Below are 22,758 nucleotides of genomic sequence, written 5' to 3'. Positions count from 1 at the left end.
ATCACTGTTAGCTTTGCTACTTTTATTATTTGGAAAACTGCAGGTGGTCAGTACATTAAGATATTTGCGAGCCAGGCAGTGAACTCACAACAGTTTTAGTGTAGTGTTTGCATTCTGATGAAAAATCAAACCACTGGTGTTTCCTTCATATGTGGCTGTCAGACTCAAACACTTCTTCACCTGCCCGTGAGACAAAAATACACATGTGCGAAGGCATAGCACATTTTTAGCTGATGCCTTGAGAAAGGTGGTAATAGTAAGTAATGCTTCACCTGTATGATAAGAATGACAGCTGTGTCGTTATGCAGAGCGCCTCCTGTTAGCGTACGTCTTCTCATTACTTCTGCCATTGCCTGAGGGTCATTGCTGGATCTTGTGAAACAACACACTCATCTGTCTTTGGGCAGTATCTTCTGACACTTTACTATGTCAGCATATGGCTTGCCCCAGGGTCCTGAACAGCAGTTCTGCACAGATGCTGGTTGCCTCGTTGCCTCTCTGCTACTCTACCAGAGAAAATGCATCACATCAAAAGAGATTGCCTCAGAAACACAGCCCTTCTAGTTTAACTGTTGTTTTTACTGTTCTCTTACCACTATGCCCTCCAGTCAAGAGAAATCTCGGCTTTATTATTCTAAATATAGTGCCATATAGAGGTTTGAAATAGTATTTCTCAAAAATAAGAGGTCTGTGTGATAAATACATACATTTTCATATCTGATAGAAATGATAAGTGGACGACAGGGATCTTTTTCGTGTCTAATAGATGTCACAGAAATTAAGCTATACATGCAGCAACAATATAGATGACTGATATTTGACACAAACTTGTTTGCGATGTAGATTAAATAAATCTCACTAAGCAATATGATTAATTATGGCTCGATCCAATTTAAGGAGTGCTATGATATATGAGTTTGGCCATCAAGGAAGCTGAAACTGAAACAGCTAAAGGGAATTCAGCCATTATTTATCTTATTACCTATATTTATGCTTTTCTTACTTTGACGTGTGAGAAAGTCTTTATTAAAATCACATTTCTTTGAAAACTCTGCATTACAGGGTGTTATTAGGTACATTTACTTATAGGTAGGTAAAAAAATCAATACAGTCACACATTTTGTATTTTTGTCCTCATGGTTGTCCATTGGAGTGTGAGTAAATTTGACTGAGAAGCACAGCTCTGCATGTTTTATGAGAAGAGCCTTTGGTGGTTGAAGAAAAGCTTGTTGCTAGTTATGTAAGCCGGTCTCTTAAAATACTTATCTTTTTCTCCAAAGTAAAATCGGCAGGTCTGGGCCATCTATGCAAATGAGACTGCATGATTGCAAAAGTGTTTTACTTTCCACAGCTCACAATCTATCTCTGTCTACATTATGGTTAAGCACAACTTATCTCTGTGAAGCATTTTTCTTAGAAAAAAAAAGGTTGACGGTTTTTAAACATCCACTTAACCATAAGATTAACCAAACATCCCCAATGACATTTTGGTTTTTTTAGCTAAATTTCATTCAGCTTCAGCAGCCACAAAGTATTGATGCTGGTTCACTCTGCCTAGAGTTCATGTGATCTGTTTTTTGTGTCAAAGCTGTAATTTTCCTGATACTTATAGATATACTTTTCCATGTCAGAAGTGTTTATTCATTCTATGTGACAAAACTGTAGAAGTATGTGGGAGCAACAGGGGAAAGCCCAAGGTCAGTATGTCTTGTTTATGTTTGATCATTTGTGAATCAATTTGCTGCTAAATACACTCATGGTGTATCAATATAGTTCTGGAAAATCAGATGTTTTGTGAACCAACACAAACATGATTTTGCTTGTCTGGTACAAAGCCTGGACTGAAAAGAGAATGGCAATATGCCAGCCTATGTTGTTTGCGTCTGTGATAATGAGCCCACAGGGGTCAATAATCCGAGATTCTGGCTGGTAGTGGAGTTTGCACAGATGTGGCAGAAATGGGTGTCTGCTTTTTTGGGGGTGATATTTCCTCAATAAGAAAGTATGCTTTTTACAATTTGTTTGTCTTTTATTTCTTGCAGGCAGCCAACCTCTTCCCTTATGACCTATAAACCTGGTTTACCTTGATAAAAAAGGGTCTTATTATCATAAGAAACAGACACCAAATAAGCCAATTTTCATGAATAACTGCTGAACAACTTTGGCCTCTACATTTTCTGTTATAAATATTCTTTCAGCGTTAGTTGGTGTTACACTGCTTGAAGGTGGAGTTAGTAGTCGATATAGGTTATTACATGCACAGGAGTGAACCTAGTAATTATAGGTATTATTTTTCCACATATTGTACAGAGAACTGAATCATTAGATGCCCACGTACTCAAACTATATTAGTGTAGCTGTATGTGATTTTGTGCTCACCATCTGGCCAGTAAAAAAGGCCTGAGCCAGTGTGGTAATGGTCTACATTCTTTTTCCATCATCATAATCTTCACGTTAAACACCTAAATATTATAGTGGACAATAAATAATTCCCTAAATAGCAGACAGAGAGTAATTCATCTACACAGTTGTTGCGTGTCTGATCTGTGTCTTTAAATTCTCGGTTCTCTCTCTTGATGACAAACCCAGGGCACCTGCGGGCATATTTAAGTGGCCTCTATAGCTCCCTCTCTCTTTCTTTTTACCCCTTTCACTTTCCTCATCCTTCACACAGGGTCCCTTTGTTACACTTTTATTTTATTTTATTTTATTTTTTTAATCAATAAACTTAATTAGAATCTTAACCTGTCTTTTGTCCTAAATGTTTTGGCCCTTTGAGCTTTTTGTAGCAAATCTAAATAAGTTGACGGCTAATCTATTTTTCTGTGATCATAGTTTTCTTAGAGTCTGATTACTATATTTATCCAATACATTTAGTTTCTACCTTGAGGAAACCTATAGTCTGTTGATTGAGCCAGTGGGAACACTAGTTAGATTTGTAGGACTTTCTGTGTAGCGAGCATACAGCCGGACCAATTTGTGACTCATGACAGCACTGTTCATATAGTGTGTCCAGTTTTCATTCTTCTTGCATTCTTGTCATGATAACATGTTCACCTGAACTTTTTTTCTTAATAAAATTGCTTTTCATTAAACTTACTACGTTGCAATCTGTAGGTTTATTGACACTTTACATAGTCTATAAGATACAGTAACCCCAAGAAACATGAAAATCAAACCCGACTTTCAGTGTATTGATCCTTTAAGACTCTGATCCCATGTTATATTCATTTAGTACACTGTAGAAATGACTCAATTATTTAGCAGCTTCTAAAATTGAAGCGGCAGCCCTTTATAATATCAGCAGGCTTAATAAAATATGGAACTGCGGTGACAACACTAAGCCTAGTTTAGGTTGTTACTTTTTTGGACAGGGATCCTATTAATAGCTTCACGTTCACAGGGCTTTAAATAGTGGGGAATGAGCATGCTATGCTGCTAAAATGGGTAAATACATGTAGATTACTTGCAATAAGAAAAAAATAAGATCTGTTCGTGAAGTTTCATCATTAGATTAGTGCATGCTGTAGAGCAGTCATATGCAGTCGTTCTAAATCCTCTGATTATTTGTTTGAGTCTGCTGTGAAGAAGGCACAGATACTGTCGATTCAGATGACTTCTGTTGTTAATCATCTCAACATGATATAAAATCCAAACTTTGTTGTACTGTAGTGATATTATTTTCACACACTCCTCGAAGCCCCCTTTTTTCCCCTGAGGATTGCTGCACTGATTCCTTTGACACTGATCCTTGTGACCGTACCCATACCATTTCAGAATGAGATTTAAGAAAGCTTTTATGTGGTTTGTCTTTGAAGTGAGCATCATTTTGGGTGGCACATATTTTGGCATTTGTTATGAAGATTATGCGCCTCAAGGGGTGTCATGCAAAGAAATGAACCTGAGTCAAATGGGGACTCACTGACATTTTCACTAAAGAATAGGTAAATCTACTAAACTTTCTTTCTTTTTTTCTATAGAGGTAGTTGAGAGTGTGACAGTTAAAATGAATGTGCTGTTGCTGAAATGTTCTAATTGGCCAGCCTTGCACACAGATTTAAAACCCACTCTCTCCCACTCTTTGTTTTCCTTAGATTAGTTCCCAAAGGCCTAATCATGGGCTGTTTTGCACACTAGTTGAAATAATATTTTGATATAGCTCTTTTCATCCAAGCATTTTCTTAGGCTTGCTAATAATTTTCAGTGCACTACACTCAGAGTATGTAGATGTAAGCTTTGACTCCGTTTAGACCTGAATGCAAATGTGTTAACACATCAAATGCTCCACCTGAAAACTGCTTCTACCATTTACTGCCCCACTCAGTTTTGTTCTGTCAGCTACACATCACATTGTCCTGTCATTCCTCAGAATGCGTGAAGAAACAGCACTGATACAAAGATATCTGCAGTGAGAATGATAATGAAGGAGTAGGAGGATCAAACAGGGATTTGAGCTAAGGGGTTACTAATGAGGAAATATTATGGGGAGACTGAAAGCCTATTGCTCTCAAAGCAGAATGAATGAATGCTGTTCTTAGAGGTTCACCTTGGGGAATTAAATGTGCGAATCATTATCGCAGAAAATGCTTTTAATTCATTGGCTCTGCTGTTCTACTGAATCATGTTTTCCTGCACTTATTTGTTCAGTTCTGTGAGTGTTCACGCCTGCAAGTTAGAACCACCAAATATGTTCTTGGAGTATAAAGATTTGGTGCAAATATCACATATCAAGAGCAAACACTTGAAAGAATTCAAATTCAAACCTGGCAGTTTTTAGGTGCATGAATATCTTTATTTGTCAGAAAATAAACCAGGAAGTAGAAAAATATTTGACAGCAATGCCATTTTTTATTTTTTAAATTCATACATTTTTTCCCTTCTTATTCATTGTTATATGACACAGTTTCTCTCCAGCATTTGCGTTTAAGTATGCTGCCAAGAGACTTTTAGAGGATATAGCTGCAAGAGCACATGTTGGGGTTAAGAATGTCAGAGCTTGACACCATTGCAGTGTGACACTTCCTGCTAACATTCTTCCTCTTTGCCATCCGAAAACCTATTCAGGTACCAATATTAATGCTGGCTAATCCTTCTCGCCTTGCACTTCAGGACTTGTTAACTTCAAAATATATTTTAAATAACACAGTATAACACCAGCTAAGCAAAGTCCTCGGTGACAAGGTATTCAGCCTTGCTGAATTTTAGAGTTGTAAAGCCACCTCTCTGCCTATTCATTCGGTTTGACTCTGTAGTTTGTGTATGAATGGATGTTCAGCTTCCTGGTGATTAAGCGATCAGTAGTGTGTATTGTTCCTGCAGCCAAACACTTGGTGGTCAGCTAGTGTGTAATATGTGGCTTTAGGTCATCACAGCGGCTACACACGTTTTAGTACAGTCACAGCGAGGCGACTAAGTTGTAGAAGGCCCCATCTTGCTTTCGTCCCCTGGGCTTTTGGACACATTATGCTCTTTACACATGTCTATAAATGGTCTTGTAAAAAAAGAACCTTGAGTACTGTATATCAGTTACTATATAACATGATAAAGGTTAAAATAATCTCTCTGGATATGTGTACAGGATCTTACATGTGTAGTTGGCTATTACGCACGCACACATGCACACGCCCTTCTGTAGTGTTCAGTGGTTAAATCATCACTCATCCTTTGGATGCGAGTCTTAGAGGTTGAAGGCGGAAAATTGAATGGCTACGCAGAGTCAAGGGGATTTACTACTGACGGACGAGTCCACTGGTCAGTCTCTGCAGAGGAGTGGCCACATGGCATTTAAAACTATTGATCAGCAATAAAACTGGAACAAAAGACACAGCAACTCTTTATAACTAAAAGGAGGCATAAACCTCAGGACTTCTGCAGCATAACTATGCTTATAAGTCGTTTTTTTTCCTTTTGGATATTTAAAGGATAAATTATTTCTGTTACTTTGGAGTTAAAATTGTTAAAGTTTGATGAAAAAACATGGGTAAAAACTGAACCAACATAAAATTGAGAGTGCAAGTTTTTTTTGTGTCTACTTGGGTATGGCCAGGAAATTTTGTTTTGGTTTTGTTCTAAGCTTGTTTCTTTCTTGCTCAGTGTCCGGGTCTTGATGTTATCACCCCTGTGTTCATCTCTCTTTTTTCCCTAATCACTTTTTAGTTACATCTTATTACTGGCAAAACAATTACATGAGCGCCTGCGTTTTATGAAATGTATGTTCAGCTGAAATTTGTTGAAGATGACTCAATCCTTGTTGATCTTCTCGTGGTATCACAGATAAAGCTGTGTATCCATACAGCTCAGGTATACACAGATCCATCGCTAGTTTACTGGCTGTTTCCAGGGTTGTGTTCTTGTGGGTTAGCAATAACTATAAATCAGACACATTTTTAATTCAATTAAATTCAAGTCAAGTCAGATGACTCTCCTATGAGCAAGCACTTGGCAACAGTGGGAAGAAAAAAATCCCTTTTAACAGGAAGAATCCTCTAGCAGAACCAGGCTGGCATGACCAGTTGGGGGTGAGGGAAGGGAGACAAGACAAAAAACACACTGTGGAAGCGAGCCAGAGATTAATAATAACTAATGCTTAAATGCAAAGTGGTGAATAAACACAGAAAGCGTGAAAGAAACCCTCATGGGTCTCGCAAAAGTACCACAGTTTAAGAAAACCTCGACCTTTTATACTTTACATTTTTCATTTCTTATATTGTGCTCAGCTCGCACTAGACATTTGTTGTAAGCAGAAGAACTTTATTTTATACATGCCAGTAAATAAATGGGATCTGACATATTGTGTTTACATCTGGCTGCTGGAGAACCACATAATGTAAAATAGCATGTTGCAGAATCACCATCTGTGTGGAGGGCCCCTGTGGTTCAGCACATAACAACATAATGAACCAAAGCGCTCAGTGTGTCTCTCTTCACCCTCAGGAAGTGTTCAGACAGAGATTTTAATTCTTTCCTCATTCGGAAGCACTAAACCAAATGAGAGTCTCCCTGCTTAGTTGGTTAAGAATAAATATTTTACATTGGTGCATCATCTGTGCAGAATGACTATGCCTTTTTTTTTTTTTTTTACATACCACCAATGATGCCATAATTTCTGATCATTTAATTCTAAATCTACTGATTAGACATCTATATTTAGGCTTTCATGCGATTACTAATGTTATGTTGGTTAATACTTTTATGCGCTTAGCGAAAGCCAATTTTAAAATTGGCTTAAGTAAAACTGACAAGTCGGTTCACTGACACGTGCACCTCCTGTCGTTTTAACAATGTATATCATTTCACACATGACCTCATAGAGTTGATGCGTAATCTTAAAGAATTAAATACCCTACTAAATATCTTGGAAGAAATACTCACTATTTCTAAGCTTAATGAGACAGATCTATATGGGTGTGCTTTACAGGTTGCATAGAGGATTATAGTCTTGCAAAGGCTGACTGTGTCTCAGCGTTGTGCATTAAGGCTGAGAGGAGGACATAACTTGTGGTTGTTTGGAATGAACCTCGGTGTGGTCTTGCATAAAGTCCAAACAGTGCTGCTAATATGCACGATAAATGGGCTTACCAAGGGCCAATTACCAGCTGCCAGAAAGGGCAAGGCTGCCTTGCGTAGACAGTGAATTTATTTTGTTTTGTGTCAGAGCATATTTGGATGCACTAGGGAGACATTATTGTGGCTCACTTCATTTTTTCATTTTGCAAACTACTTGTTTCTAACTCTTTCCTTGGGGCATGCATTCGATTATTCAGTGAGCACAGTTCTTATTTTGTGCTTGCAAGTGATAATGTATCATTCAGACTTTCTTGTGTTAAAGTCATGATGTTCGGAAAATATCTTTAAGCCAATGAGCTGAGTTATGAGTTGGCGTCACAGTGTTACAGCAGGTACTATACCTCTCTATGATGTGTACCTTTATTACATACTTTTCCCCCCGCTAACAGCTTTAGATGAGCAGCAAGTACCGGGTTATGTTTAATGTGACACACGCTGCATTTAAAGATGGAAACAGCACATAATTTACATTCATTACAAGTCTTAGAGAGTGGCTTTAAGGTCAGCACCATCTCTCCTGGTTGGAGCCAGAACCCTCCAAATATTTTTCCCTGTTTGTTGATTGGCTGAGAATGGCAATGGCTTTTTGTAGTGCACCATATCAGCGTGAAAGTGACCGTGATTGAATTTAAATGACTCAGCCACAGTAAAAATCTTAAGTATCTAAGGACATCAAATCGCTATGTCATTCAGCCTCATGCAAAAGCACTGAAATACCCCCTGCAATGCTTTTTGCTCCCAGTAATGTTTGTTTGTTAAGTCTGATGCAAATTCTTCGCCTAATTAGCATTATCCCCACTGGCCGTTCATGTAGGTCCTTAAAATTAATTATTTGTTTGTGCTTCTTGGAGTAAATAGCCTGTGTAATACATGGGTAACAGTTTTTAACTGTTACTGAAGTTAAAGTTATTTAATATGAAGTGAAAATGGTATAATTTTTGCTTCTCTAGAGCTCATTCTTGGGATATTCAGCTAAGCATATGAATGCATGGACAGTTAGGCAAAAGCAATACAGCTAAGTCTGTGTGAAGGTAATGGAGTTGATTCCAGCTCGGTGCCTGCTGTGAGGTTATCACAGATATAATTAAATATACATAATTTTTTAAGCTACTGTTGCAGAACAAAACATCACCTAGGTTTGACTTTAGTGATTCTCTCCCTGTGGAAAGCAGCTTGGCTGATACAGTAGTGATCGCTGTGTGTATTTGACAGGCCAACCCTGTGTTTATGAATGGATGAGGGTTTGAAGAGCAGATAAACCACACAGATTCATAACTCGGTATGTTGTTCTCTTCCATGGAAGAGTTACATAAGACATTATATCAACACTCAAGTTCAAAAAGGGCTGATCAACTTTTAATGCAGGCAAGATAAGAAGGCAACTCTACAAACTTGGCCTCTAATAACTAGTAAGAGAAACGAACAGCAGCTGCTTGCATTTTAGGATAAACTTAATTTTTGCTTATTGGTATGTGGACTGATTCTGACATAGCTCTTTCTACCCTAGCGGAGCATTCAAAGAGCTTTATAATGACTGTATATGACATGTAACTCTCATAAATCAGAAATGTGTTGAATGTGTATGCATATAAGAGACACTTGACTCTTAACATCAGTTAAATAAAAAAGGACTGTGGGATTGTTTCATTACCGTATCCATACTCTGCAAAAACTTAAAGACTGCTTGGAGTGTAGGTATAATAATATGGTACCGTTAATGGGTTAATAAAATTAGTAATACCTTATTCACAGGACTGGAGCAGAAGTCATTTTAATGTAAGCTTGCAAACTGACATTGGACATATGTTACTATGTGATGGACGACAAAGGGTGAGCTGGCCTCTTCTTTTTCAAATGCTGCAGTAACATGGTGAACTGTCATTATCTGCATTGTGTGTGCATGCATGCACACAAGCCATTGACGCTAGGCTAATGACTAATCGGCAACAATAGAGCTGGCTAAGCTTAGCTGTTGTGTAACTTTATCTGTAGTCATGTAATTGTAATATAACCGCATTAATTAACTTACAGTTGTTTTTTGGGGTTCTTATCTTTGTCAACAATCAAAAAAATGTGTTGGTGATCTGCTTGAAAAAACCAGGTAGTTATTTTTTGATTGTGTTCCTGTGTTAATGAATGGTTTTATTTGAGTGTCACTTAGGGCTGCACGATTTTGCATAAAATGAGAATCACAATTTTTTTGCTTAGAATTGAGATCACGATTCTCTTTTCCAGTATAAATATTTATTGCACTTATTAACTGCACATCAACTTCGTAACAGTTGAGACTGAACATAAAAACAATAAATAAACATAAAAACAACAAATGTCTCAGGTTTTGTTGTTGCTGCAAAATGTTGTACTGCTTGAAATTCCGTCTCCACCGTTGCTCGACACTGCGTGTATAGAGCAGGTAGTGCAACAATAGAAAAATAGTTGCGGGACGGCACTGTGTAGCGTTTGTCTAGGGCGTTGATCATTTTCCTAAATCCCTCGTTTTGCACAGTGTTGATGGGAGCCATATCTTTGGTCAGGTGATAAGTGATAGCCTCCGTAATTTCTTTGTGCCTGCGGGAGTTCGACGGGTATAGGGAAGCGCTGTATCAGGTTCCCGTTATTGATGTTTGGGTGGTTGACCGGAACGGATTTTCTCCTGTCACTTTCTCGTCATCCCTGACGTGCTCTCCGTTGTTTTTTCCCTGCTAATTTTAGCATCACGCGGCACAGCTTCTGTATCACGTGGTATAAGGCTCCGCCCTTGTCATTTGTTGAGCAGGAAGAGTGAGCGCTTGTTTTCATGCAGAGTACGTCCCGAATCAAAATGTGATACAATCGTCGTCGTCTTTTTTTTTTTTTTTTTTTTTTTTTTAAATCGTTGTCATTTGGAAATGAGATCGCACATAAGTATGAATCGAGATCGTGATTTTCTAACGATTAATCGTGCAGCCCTAGTGTCACTAACTCTGAGTGTTTCCTCATCTCTGAGGTGAAGGGAGTTTTTGGTGTTATAGACGAGTGTGAGTTTGTGCGTCTGTGTGTGTGTTTCTGTCCATTCATGTGTAAATATAATGATGAGTTATTGATTTATAACAACCAGGATTGAAATAAACACATCATTGCACTTCATATTGAGCACTAATTCCACTGTGCCAAGTGGTGCTGAACAGATGACCTGATGGTTAAGATGTATCAGAGTTTCTAAATCCTAAAATAATGCTATTGAATCATGAATTCGTTTCTAGACAAATATACGATGACCTAAAAGTTTAACTTGGTCTTTTATCAGCTTTACTATTCCTGGATCCATCATGAGTGAAGCCATACATCATTAACGCTTATATTGCAGGCTAGAAGCCCTGAAGTAATGCCGCCTTGACAGGACATAACTTTGCTCTTAGGGGCTTTTCAGAGTGAAAGCTTCTGATATATTCCTCAAACTAATCATATCACTCTATTGTGCAAGTTCAGCTGCCGTCAGACAGATAGTCCAAAGGCAGTCTCTGACTGGAGTGTGGAATGAGCAATTCTGCCCATGTACTTCCTCCCTGGCTTCAGATGGGAGTGTATAATTATGTACAGCAAATGTGTCACCAAGATATAAGCAGCCAAATGTTTCTAGTCCTGATTTGCCTGTACAAGCAGCAATGATTGGTTATGCTCTTGCCCTCTAAGCTGAGTGACTTTAATGTATTCTTTGTTTCATTATTTTGTCTTAATTATGCTAAAAGGAGGATGTTATTCTTTTAGAGGTGATCATTTTGTTTCTATGATGATATCACTTTTGATACAGTGCAGTGTTTGGTACTTTACACTGATAGCTAAATGGTTTTTTAATGTTGTGAAAGAATCCATAACTACAGTGCTGTGCAAAAGTCTTAATATATACCCTCAGATGTACTCGTAATTTTTTTTAAAGGTTTTTAAGGTCTTTGAAAGTTTTTCTTTGTGCATTGGCTGCTTTTTTAGTCTTGTCTTTTTACCTGAAAATCTTCAGGATTGTTACTTTTGCTAGTTAAGGAAGCTAACTCAAGGGATGAACCAGTGTTGTGTCTACACAAAGATGGAAACAGCACATACACAAAATAATCAACAGCAAAGATCTTGTTTTAATAATTTATATTTATATTTGTTGTCAATTTTTCCTTTGCATAAATAAAAAAATACCAGAGATAACACCTTTTGACAAACATGAAGCAGTAATCTGTGCACCAAGGTGATTCACAAAGAGATATTTACTAAAAAGTTGGCACATCTCTGCGTGATGTATACTGTGTCCTAAAAAATGTGCAACTGGACAAGTAGAGGACAAAAGAAGACTTGGCAGGCCTGCAGACTATCTGCAACAGGTGAAGAGTATCTGAAAGTCATGGATCTAAAAAAATCCAGCAATCAAACCTGACACAGGACCTGAAAAATACATTTGATCCTTGAGCAAATGTACCTATCTACTGTTCACCAAAACCTAATCAGAAATGCACTCAGTGTAAGGGTGGCTCTCAGAAAGCCATTCATAATGATGGGAAAGAAGAAGAAAAAGACTGGTCTAAATCAGTGGCAAAAGGTCTTATGATAGCCATCTGTAACACACAATGAAAACTGTAATGGTTTGTGGTTGAATTTCAGCCAGTGATGTTGGGAATTTTGTCAAAATCCACGGAGTTATTAACATAGAAAATTGCTGTCAGATTTTGATCCACATGCAGTACTATCTGGAAAGTGTCTGATTGGCAAAAGCTTCATTTTTCAGTGTGACAAGGATCCCAAACACACTGCCAATACATTAAAAGCCTACCTGGATAGAAAAACAGAGAAAGGAACACTATCAGTCATTGACAATCCTCCCCAGAGCCAGGACCTCAACAAAAACAACACAATCCTGTAAAACACTGAAGTTTTACCAATACAGTTAGATGGACTAACAGTATTAGTAAAATATATCTGTGTTTGTGCATTCCTGCAAAAGCACTGATGGATATTGTCTGTGGTTGCAGCCCAAGACAGGTACTTGACTGATGCTGCACACAGTTTAGCAGTAATAGAATCTAGAATGAATAACCTCATTATTGTTGTGAAGGTCCAAATTATGAACGAAGCTTGGACTATTTGTCATCTTGTTTTCGTTCAACTTTTTTCCTTTGTGCAAAACCAACACAAGTCATACTCCCTGCATTATTATGGAATGTACAGAAACATTATTATTCAGAAAAGAACCAAAGAAAGAAGATTAGTGTAATTACATTTTTATAGGATTGGGAAAATTGCCCACATTGTGTTTCAGTATTACACTGGGTACCATTTATAAAGTGTTTAGATAACAGTATGTTTACAGAGCTAATAATACAGTTTTTGACAAGATCTTCTTCTTATGCATAGGAAGTCCCGTATCTCTTCCCCCCCCCCTTGTGATCCTGATTTGCAAAGTGTTGAGATCAGAATATTATAAATCACAGTAATATAATGCTCCCCTATATAATCCCATACTCAAACCACTATCATCTCAGTGGCACTGATCACCATGCCCAGAACAACTGAACATCTCTGCCATCAAGCCTTGAGTAATAATTATATTACTGACTTATTATACACTATATGAACTTGAACCCAGTAATTACTCATGACCTCGGTATTGTTTACATAAGAACATTATCAACATTTCAGCCAGATTGGTGCTGAATAACACAGTAGGGTTTTCACTGCTATTATTTCATAGTCATTTCCAAGGACCAAATGAATAGAAATAAAAATATATATAACGTGGGTAAAATGAACTGAAATGTTACTTAATGGTAATAAGTATTTTATATAAAAGAGAGGGTTTAGATGCATTATTATGCTACCATATCAGTGGCATAATGCCATTAAAATTACATAATTACTACTAATTATCACATAATAGCTATCAAAAATATCCTCTGATGGTTGGCAGTATGGTTGTGAGGGGGTTTCTTGGACTGTATTTGGTTTTGGAGGCTTACATAATACAGTGGCTTATGAATGTATAAAGATTATAATCAGCAAGCCCTGTAACAGGTACTAGGTTGTAGCAGTTTTTAATGTTTTAGAATAATAATAAAATAATACATACTGGATCTTCCTATTATTTTTGGTGTTCTCATTATCTTTAATTGCTGGGATGTGCAGGTTATGTGCCGTAACCTCAGAAACAACGATGACCATACACCATAGCAACAAGCAGCAAATCAGTGTGTTCAGTAAATTTTATATTTTCCTCTCCTGTTATGAAGGTGACTACTCTGGTGAACACCAGCAACAAAGGGCCATCCAGTAAGAAGAAGGGACGCTCTAAGAAGGCCCATGTCCTGGCAGTGTCTGTTGAGCAGGCTACCCAGAACTTTCTCGAAAAGGGAGAGCAGATTGCCAAAGACAGCCAGGACCTCAAGGAGGAGCTTATTGCTGCTGTGGAGGATGTTCGTAAGCAAGGTAAGCCCGACTGTTTGTGCTTTCATTTTTGTTTTTAAATTGTGACTGGTCAGATAACAAGATTGTTAGTGTGTGTAATTCCTTATGCTTATTCACTGTTAGACATCTAGTAAATTTTTCTAGATCATCAATTTCTAGAACATCAGTTATTGTCTTTAACCTCCTAGGACCTGGCATCCACATATGTGGACATCACATTTTGGGTTATTTAGACCAAGATATTCAATTTTGCTCTACAAGGGCTTGATATCCACTTATGAGGACATTATACTGCTACTGTTCTATCAAAATTGTAAATGAATATCCTCATATGTGGCTCTTAGTTTTCCTAAAAATAAAAGTAAGGTAAAAAAAAAAATCTGGTAATTCTTTGTTTTTACAATCATTGGGCAGAATGATGAAAATGATGAATGATGAAGAGAAATTTAAAATGCATGCAGTGGAAGAGTTCGGGTCTTAGGAGGTTAAAATATTTTTTCTTCAAAACACTTTAAAAGACATAAAAAATGTTCCTTTATTTGCAAGCATCCAGTTTGGATATATTTACAATGGAATGGAGACTGGGTTGTTAACCTGTTTATTCTCTGTAACATATGAAATCAAAATCTCTGTCATTCATTCTGCTTGAAGTACTTTCATTTACATATGTTTAATTGAGCATCCGTACAGACCACATCTCTCCAGGTTGCAGCTACACATGACACTACTACAGATGAACAGTGAGGAAGTGTGAGATGCATGTGGAATTCAGAGTGTAGTCACATTAATGTTACTGATATGTAGTTGACAAAATCATTCCAATAATCAAAAGTAGTTCTGTATGGGTTATTTAAGGTCTCACTCACACAGGACTATAGACCGGTTGGCAACCACCTGGCAACCTTTAGTTGGTGGGGAAAAATGTGTATTACTCGATTGAATGATTAATGGAGGTTGCTTCCTGCTGCTGGGTGAAATCAGTTACAAGAATGGTGCTACACCCCAAACCTACTTACGATTACTTTGCCTACTAGCAGGAAATCACAAGATTGAGAAACCAAATGCAGAAATGACATGAAGGAAGACTCAATAAACAGTCTAGTAATGAAATCCATAAACAAAATAACATAAATGCAGAGACAGGAGTAACACGAGGAATCACACTGGGAGTTTAAACACACAATGTGACAAAGAGAAGACAGCACTATTTACGGCAAATGAGAAACACTTGGATAGCAAGACAACGAGACAGCAGAAGTCAAACTAGACATGACATGCTCAAGACTATCTGCTATCTAAATAAAACAGGAAATCACAGACTAGCATACTCAAACTTGAGCTAGAAAGACACATCGGGGAAGGCTAGAAAAATAACAGAAAATAACAAAATCACAGATCATCGCAGTATCTGGTATAACCATTAAGTCACCACAAAAATGGTGTTGGGAAATGGCTTATGCTAAGACACTGTATTAATGTACAACACCCATGTTCACTACTATTATGACTGAAATAAGGACCCCTACTGACTTCTCTTGCTGTGTAAGTATTAGTATTCTAGATGAATAGGGAGTGTAATTGACATAAATGTAATGTTTTGGGAAAGTATTAAGTGTTTTGAATGTCATAGCAAGTCAGCTGTCTGCTCAACTTTAGATGAATGGAGAGTTAAAAGTGGCAAGCCAAATCCATTAAATATAGCAGATTACTACCCATTAGATTTAGGCTTCACTTGCAGTGCATGCAGCCTCACGAATGTAATGAGTCTAGTTCTGGAGTTGTTTACCCTAAAGTCATGCATCGTTAAAGCTTCGACTGTCTGTAATGTTGAGGGACCTTGCTGAATTTAAGGGTATTATAGATGCCCATTCTCATTAACGATTTGAAACTTAGTCGCTGAAACTTCTGCATGGATGCAGCGCCTCACTCGAACAACAAATCATACTCTACTTTCTGGCGGCTTACACAGATGGAGCAATGTCACAGTACTTTGTAGTTCTCCGAAGTTTATTTTCTGTGCGGAGTGCAAGTCAGTGAGCCTTTATGTGAATCAAATGTTTGTCCCCAGAATGGAATTGGATTCCCTGTTCAGAAACCACATCAGCAGAAAGAGCAAATGGAGCTCAGCATATGTTGTGTTGTAGCCGTATTCCTCATCCTGCTCTGTCAGCGCGTACTTGGCTGCTGGTACTGTTGAATATTGACTTGACTGCTTTGGCACACCGCTCTTCTGAGGTGTGAAATAGACTGTTACCATACAGGTCATCACCACAGCTGACATCAGAAGGTTCAAGATTAATCTTCTCGCTTGTTAGGCATGCAAAGCGAAGTGACAAGGTGTGTTAAAAAATATTCTTGGACATTTAAAAAATGTAGGACATGCTTTCAACTAACACTGCAGCATTTTTGTGTGCAAATGGCCATATTTATACTGAAGCAAATTTACAGTCCTTTCTGACTCTTTAGAAAATATGTCCCTGAAAAAAATATTAGACTAAAATACTTACTTCCTGACTTTAAGAAAATAATAGGACGTCAGTACTAATACCCCACATATTTGGTAGGTTGTATATAAGTACTGTACATACCAGGTCATCAGGGAGAACAGTTCATATTAATAATGTTAAACTTATGAGCATGAGGATATGCTATGTTGTCTGTATCCCACAGACTAAAAAATAATATCGCAGTTTAAGTGACCTTTAGCAGCTGCTGGAAGCGTGCCCCTTTGAAAGGAATTGTCTGCCTAGTTAAAGTCATTGTGAATTATAAAATGGTTTTAAATCTGTCATCGCCTCATCAGGCCTCTCTCAATGTGACCTCAGGGTCCCAGTCCCCTTCATCTTGTCATAAATTAAATTAGAGATGCTGATTTCAGACCATGGAGGGGTTCAGTAATACGCTTTTCTCTGTCACTCTTCACTGGGCCAGACAGACGTATGGCACTACCAGTATCATCATGAGTTCATTTGCAGTTCTGTGTGTGTGTCCCTGTGTGTGTGTTTAGTTGAACACATGCTGTGCATGTTTGTGTTTAACATACTGAGTTCTGTTTATCTGATTATGAGGTTTTCACTCTGGCATAACATAAACAACTTTGTTTACTCACTAATTCTTATTTATGTTAAGAGAAGTGGTTTGCCAGTTTTTGCCTGTTGCCAGGTTTCTCCTGATCCAGGTGGAACATGTCTAATTATTTAGAGTACCAATGTTTGCATGCACGTGCGTATTCAGATTCATTTTATATGCTTTGATTTAATGTTGGAGATGTGGGGGATGGGTTTTGCTCAGAAATATGAGCCATATACAAACTAGTATATTGTCTGTACTACCCGGCCTAAGCTGAAATGTCTAAGGCTTACTGTGGTTGCCATGCTAGCAAACTACTTGTTAAGTTTGGAAATTTCAATGTAAACTGCAGAAGGAGAACATTTGCCTTCAAACTAAAAGCTGGGTCTTTTGAAATGGAAACTGTGGGTGACTGCAGCAATCAGTTAGCAACCAAAGCAATCCGAAGGTGGTTTTTGGTGCAGCACCCTTTTTCTGATTGATTTAACCAGCAAGCAACTTCTCTCGTGACTGGTTGGGGAATACATATATTTGCCTAGCAACTGGAGGTTGTCAGCGGGTTGCAAACTGGTTGCTAGGACAGGCTGTTTTAATAGAGCCTAAGATGTAGTTTTTCTGACAAACTGCTTCATGACCTCTGAGCTTTATGAGAAGAAGCGTAATTACACTTAATCTCCAGTCAGTTTTAACAATATGGGTGATGATAGTCTGCACACACATGCACTCACACTCACACAGATAATATCATACTCTCTGCTCCACTTACTGTTTTCTTCTATCCATTTTGCAGGAGAAACCATGCGTATTGCCTCGTCGGAGTTTGCCGATGACCCGTGCTCCTCTGTGAAGCGTGGCACCATGGTGAGGGCTGCCCGCGCCCTGCTGTCTGCTGTCACTCGCTTGCTCATCCTTGCTGACATGGCTGATGTCATGAGGCTGCTGGCCCACCTTAAAATTGTAAGTGCAGTTAACACCCAACCAAGTATACTTCTTGGTTACGTTGTGATGGGGCTGTACTTAGAACTGCAACACTTTAAATATATATATGTGTAAAAAATACTCACTCTCCAAATCTGTACGTGGTTTTAAGTTTGCTTAAAGAAGGTCAGTAAACGAAAAAGACTTCCTGTTGGTGTATAGTCCGTGTAGTCAGTGCAGACTTTTATAACAACCTCTGCACACATTTGCATTTAGATAAGGGAATAGAGGAGCATCCTGGAAACGGACATTATAGCATAGTGTGATGAACTACTCTCAGTGTAGTCATGTGAAGAACGTGAGCTGTTCATTCACTTAGACAGTAGCTCTGGGCTTTATAACTCGAGTTAATACAGTGTGCCAGAAAGAATGATATGTATTTGGTATAATCTGACTCAAACTCATGCCTGCATCCATCTGCAGTCACTCATTTTGTCCCTGTCTCACAAATGCACAAACACTAAAAATCCTTTTTTCCAGTCTCATTCTTCAGGCCCACATAGGGACTTAACTCAAGCCTGTATAAGCCCCACCATCAAAGGCCACTTAACATTATCTCTGTCTCTTCTCCCGTTTTCATTACATCTTCCGCAGCATTTTTAACAGGGATAAACAGTTTATAGTTAGGATATATCAGCAAGATGGATTGACACTTACTGAAATTACACAACTACTAAAAACACATTAGAAATTACAATTACAGAAAATAAATGCTTTAACTAATATTGATTATTTAAGACGTTGTCTACTGGTTTGTGCACAAAGTTTTTGAAAGACTGTGTGCGTATGTGTGTATCAGGTGGAAGAGGCCCTGGAAGGAGTAAAGAATGCTACCAATGAGCAGGATCTGGCCAACCGGTTCAAAGAGTTTGGGAAAGAGATGGTGAAGCTTAACTATGTGGCAGCCCGGAGACAGCAGGTACCTGGAATTCCAATGTCTCATGCTCTTTCAGAAAAATAACGTGTCTCTCTTGGATAAAAGGTCCTCCAAGTGTCCGCCGTTCTTCTTCTGTCTTGATAAACGAGGGAATGTCACAGTTGAAGCCTCAGCCTGTAAAATATTAGAAACTCGAACTCAATTCAAAGCTTTAATCAATCAGATTGCAAGCGTTGTGCAAACAAATGTTGCTATAATCTGACATCACTCTCTAGCAGATGTTAAGTGTTTGTTTCAGACAGCAACCAGTTTAATCTGTTTTGCATTAAGGGCATTTGTCTCATTAGAGCCAGCTTTAATACATCCAAATTCTTCGTGCCATGGAGTAAAATTGAAAGATTGCATAGGATAGGATAAAAAAAATACAATAGCCAACACACATTGTTTAAAAATATATTGTAAAATTCATCATTTTAAAGTCAGAAATATTATACACATTTCTTTTAGATTTTTGGTCATTAACATTTAACACTAGAATTCACAGCTGTTGTAGATAGGCCACATTTGTGTAGTCTCTTTTGTAATGTTTTAGCAAATTATAAATGGTGCGGATTATTAGTGTGTAGGATTTGTTTTAGCTGGGATGTAGAGTAAGCAAAATCTCTGCACCAGCGCTTATTTGATCCTGGAGAATTACACATCAAAGTGATTTTTAATATGGCCCCCAGTGTGACAAAAAGCTTATAGAGGATTTTTTCCTGCATGTGTCATGTTGGCAAGCGCCCATGCTGCCGAGCTGAACCAGAGCAAAACACTGAGGCTAATTCTGCCCAGCTCTATAGTTGCTGATCTGCTGACGCTGCCTTAACTTTGTGAAGTTGAAACAATACCAGTTCATCAGATTCAATTCATCAAATGGGACATGAACTTGTTTTTTAACAATATAGTTCTCCAACTGTGACCTGTTCCTCACACTGTTTTCAATTTCTCAAGCAATACTCCGGGGTTTTGCAAGTTACACTGTTATTATCGCTTGTCTGAAAATCAAAAAAAACCTTTGCTATCTTCTCAGGAGCTGAAAGACCCCCAGTGCCGAGATGAGATGGCAGCTGCGCGTGGGGCCCTTAAGAAAAATGCCACTATGCTGTATACGGCTTCTCAGGCCTTTCTGCGCCATCCAGACGTGGCAGCCACACGGGCCAATCGAGACTATGTGTTTAAACAGGTCCAGGAGGCCATAGGAGGCATCTCAAGTGCTGCACAGGCCACCTCACCCACTGACGAGAAGCATGGCCATGCTGGCATTGGAGAACTTGCTGCTGCCCTTAATGAATTTGATGTAAGTCAACAAGCATTTTTGTACTGCTTTAAAAATACAAGACTAAACCATACATATATATCACGTCTCTAGTACAGGACAAGGCTTCTGCATGATATGTTGATACAAAGAGTACTGCGTGATATAAAAGGTTGGGTGTTTATGTGGGCAACTTCTTACAGGTTATCACTGATGCTATGACTACATGGACAATAGTTATTATGTATTTTACCTTTCATTTTGACTATATTTTGACAAAAAACTCACTAGAATATTCTTTCTTTCAACATATAACTCAAAATAATAATAATCACGCACAGCGATGGTTAATCATCTTTATTCAGATTATACACAATCATAGGCCCAATTATGGCCAGAAACCTCCATGAAAAGCATCATCTGCTGCCATCTAGTGGCCAGATGTTAACAGTGCTGCATTGCTGGATGGGCTTTTTGCATCATGTCCTTCAGATGTTGAAAACTATCAGTCCTCTTTTTTTAAATTCCCTGAAACATGTTCTGACAAAAAATATTAACTGGGCTTGAAATCCAGGAAAAGCGAGTCACTAAGCCACTAAGGAATAGGTTTAAGGACCCTTATTTAAGGATAAAAGTATTATTCAAGCTTGTGCCATCACGATCAGGATCACACTGTCTTCACATGTAGATTTACTGAAAGGTATATTGCGGTACACAGTATTTAACACATAGCTTCAAGACATGAAATGTTGCAGTGTGTAACAAATTTATTAGCAAAGCCACCCAATGTAAGGTTTATGACACAGCTGCCTTAACTTAACAGTACTTAACAGTACTGGTAATTACCAAAATAAGATTTTCAATGATTCTGTAACGGTTAAAATAATATTTTTAATATTTTTTTGTATTTCTGAAGTCGAGTCCAGTGTTTTGACTCAAATTTGGATACAAACAAACATGAATTCAGTTTATTCTTTGCCATTAAACCAGCTTTGGACAGATTTCTGCATCAACATATGGTGAATTTAATATTTTTCAGTTTTCACTCACAGCTACAACAGTCAGAGTAGAAAAGCGCAATGTTCCACTTACTGTGTACATACAGTTATGTTAATTAAACATAAATAAATCCTATTAAAAAATTCCTTTCTTATCAATGAATGGGTTTTATTGCTGTCTGCATAAAATGTTTTATCATTGATTTAAGTAACTATAATCCTTGACAGTATCAGTCCCAAAAGCTGAAAGAATTAACTAACAAAATCTCTCTCAAATCTCTCAAATCTCACTTAATCTGCTTATCAAAAAACCCATACAACCATTAAAAAGCCCTGCAGTCTATTACCTATTACCCAGTACACTAATGATACAACATTATACCTGATAATGTACGATTCTGCTCGACTGTATTTCTCTGTTTGGTGTTACTGAGCTGACACAACAAGTTAGTTACCTGACAGAAAATATTTTTTTCATGATGAAAGAATATTTAGCTTTGGATTTGTTTTTAATATATTTATAGAAGAAACAAACTGTTAAACTTTACAGCTTCACCCTTTAGGGGCCTAAGATATGCAACCTTATGTGTAATATTATTTAAATACAATTTAGACTTTAAGGATGACAATTTGGTTTGACTCTTCAGAACAGGAAGTGCAATAAACAATGGCCTTTTTAGATCCCACAACCTTGTGGTTTAAAAAACTTACATTAGAAAACTCTCTGTGTAAACTGTCTCCTTAAATGTGAGGAGATAAATCACAATAGACCCTGTGGAATAAAAATTGACTGTAATTATGCATTCTCTAATCTCGTTAGCCCCACTTTCATATATATTGTTTGATGTTTTTTTTAGGGAGATTGCGTTCCGTGTAGGGCTTTGAGTAATCAACATTTAACTCGGAGGAAATGATCTACTCTAGCTTACGTGTTTAAACCCACACTTACATGTTGAAGCTTTCTCTTCCAATTTGATTTATATTTCCAGCTCTTCTTTATCTCTTTGGCAGCTCAGGTTTCCACCCCTTGTGTGTGTGTGTGTGTGTGTGTGTGTGTGTGTGTGTGTGTGTGTGTGTGTGTGTGTGTGTTTCCACAGTAAATGAAATATAGTCCCCCAAGTGCCATTTTCAGTACTTTCTTTTGGCCCCAAATATTGCTGGTTTGCATTGTGTTAGTGACACCTTGTGGTAACAGTTGGGAATTAAAAATGCAATGCAGCAGCTTTGAAGAGAACTGAGGGTGAAACACAGGCAGCTGAATATTAGAAAATAAAAGCTGTCTTGTGCTGAGGGATTAGACGGAGACCTATATTTTAGTTTCTTCTGAACTTCCTATCCTATTATTTTGCACAGGGCCATGGCCTAAAGTAATCACATTGACTGTGTTTTTATGTAAAACAGTAGGACTTTTTAGAACAGCAAAAGACGTGCATAATTCGATTCTATTCGGCAGGCAGACAGCCAGCAGTTAAATGAGACAAATTGCCCTTTGCTAGGCCCTCTGTGCTGCCCGAAGCTGGTGCATGTTTAATTCCTAACTTACAACAGAGACA

At 37.9% G+C, this 22,758-nt stretch overlaps 1 protein-coding gene across 2 annotated transcripts in view; it reads left to right on the top strand.

The window, feature by feature from the left end:
* ctnna2 (catenin (cadherin-associated protein), alpha 2) overlaps positions 1-22,758 on the top strand; it is a 334,263-nt gene that overhangs the window by 40,634 nt on the left and 270,871 nt on the right. For both annotated transcript variants that reach the window (XM_040024188.1, XM_040024190.1), the window contains exons 3-6: positions 13,812-14,007; positions 17,846-18,012; positions 18,833-18,952; positions 19,983-20,249. In XM_040024188.1, the coding sequence (XP_039880122.1) occupies positions 13,812-14,007; positions 17,846-18,012; positions 18,833-18,952; positions 19,983-20,249 (750 nt within the window). The remainder of the gene's footprint in view (positions 1-13,811; positions 14,008-17,845; positions 18,013-18,832; positions 18,953-19,982; positions 20,250-22,758) is intronic.

The sequence above is a fragment of the Simochromis diagramma genome, unplaced genomic scaffold (assembly GCF_900408965.1).
Source record: "Simochromis diagramma unplaced genomic scaffold, fSimDia1.1 OVJJ01000302.1, whole genome shotgun sequence".
In the NCBI taxonomy this organism is placed as follows: Eukaryota; Metazoa; Chordata; class Actinopteri; order Cichliformes; family Cichlidae; genus Simochromis; species Simochromis diagramma.
The sequence above is the reverse complement of the archived record's forward strand: the minus strand, read 5'-3'. Positions and strand labels throughout refer to the sequence as shown.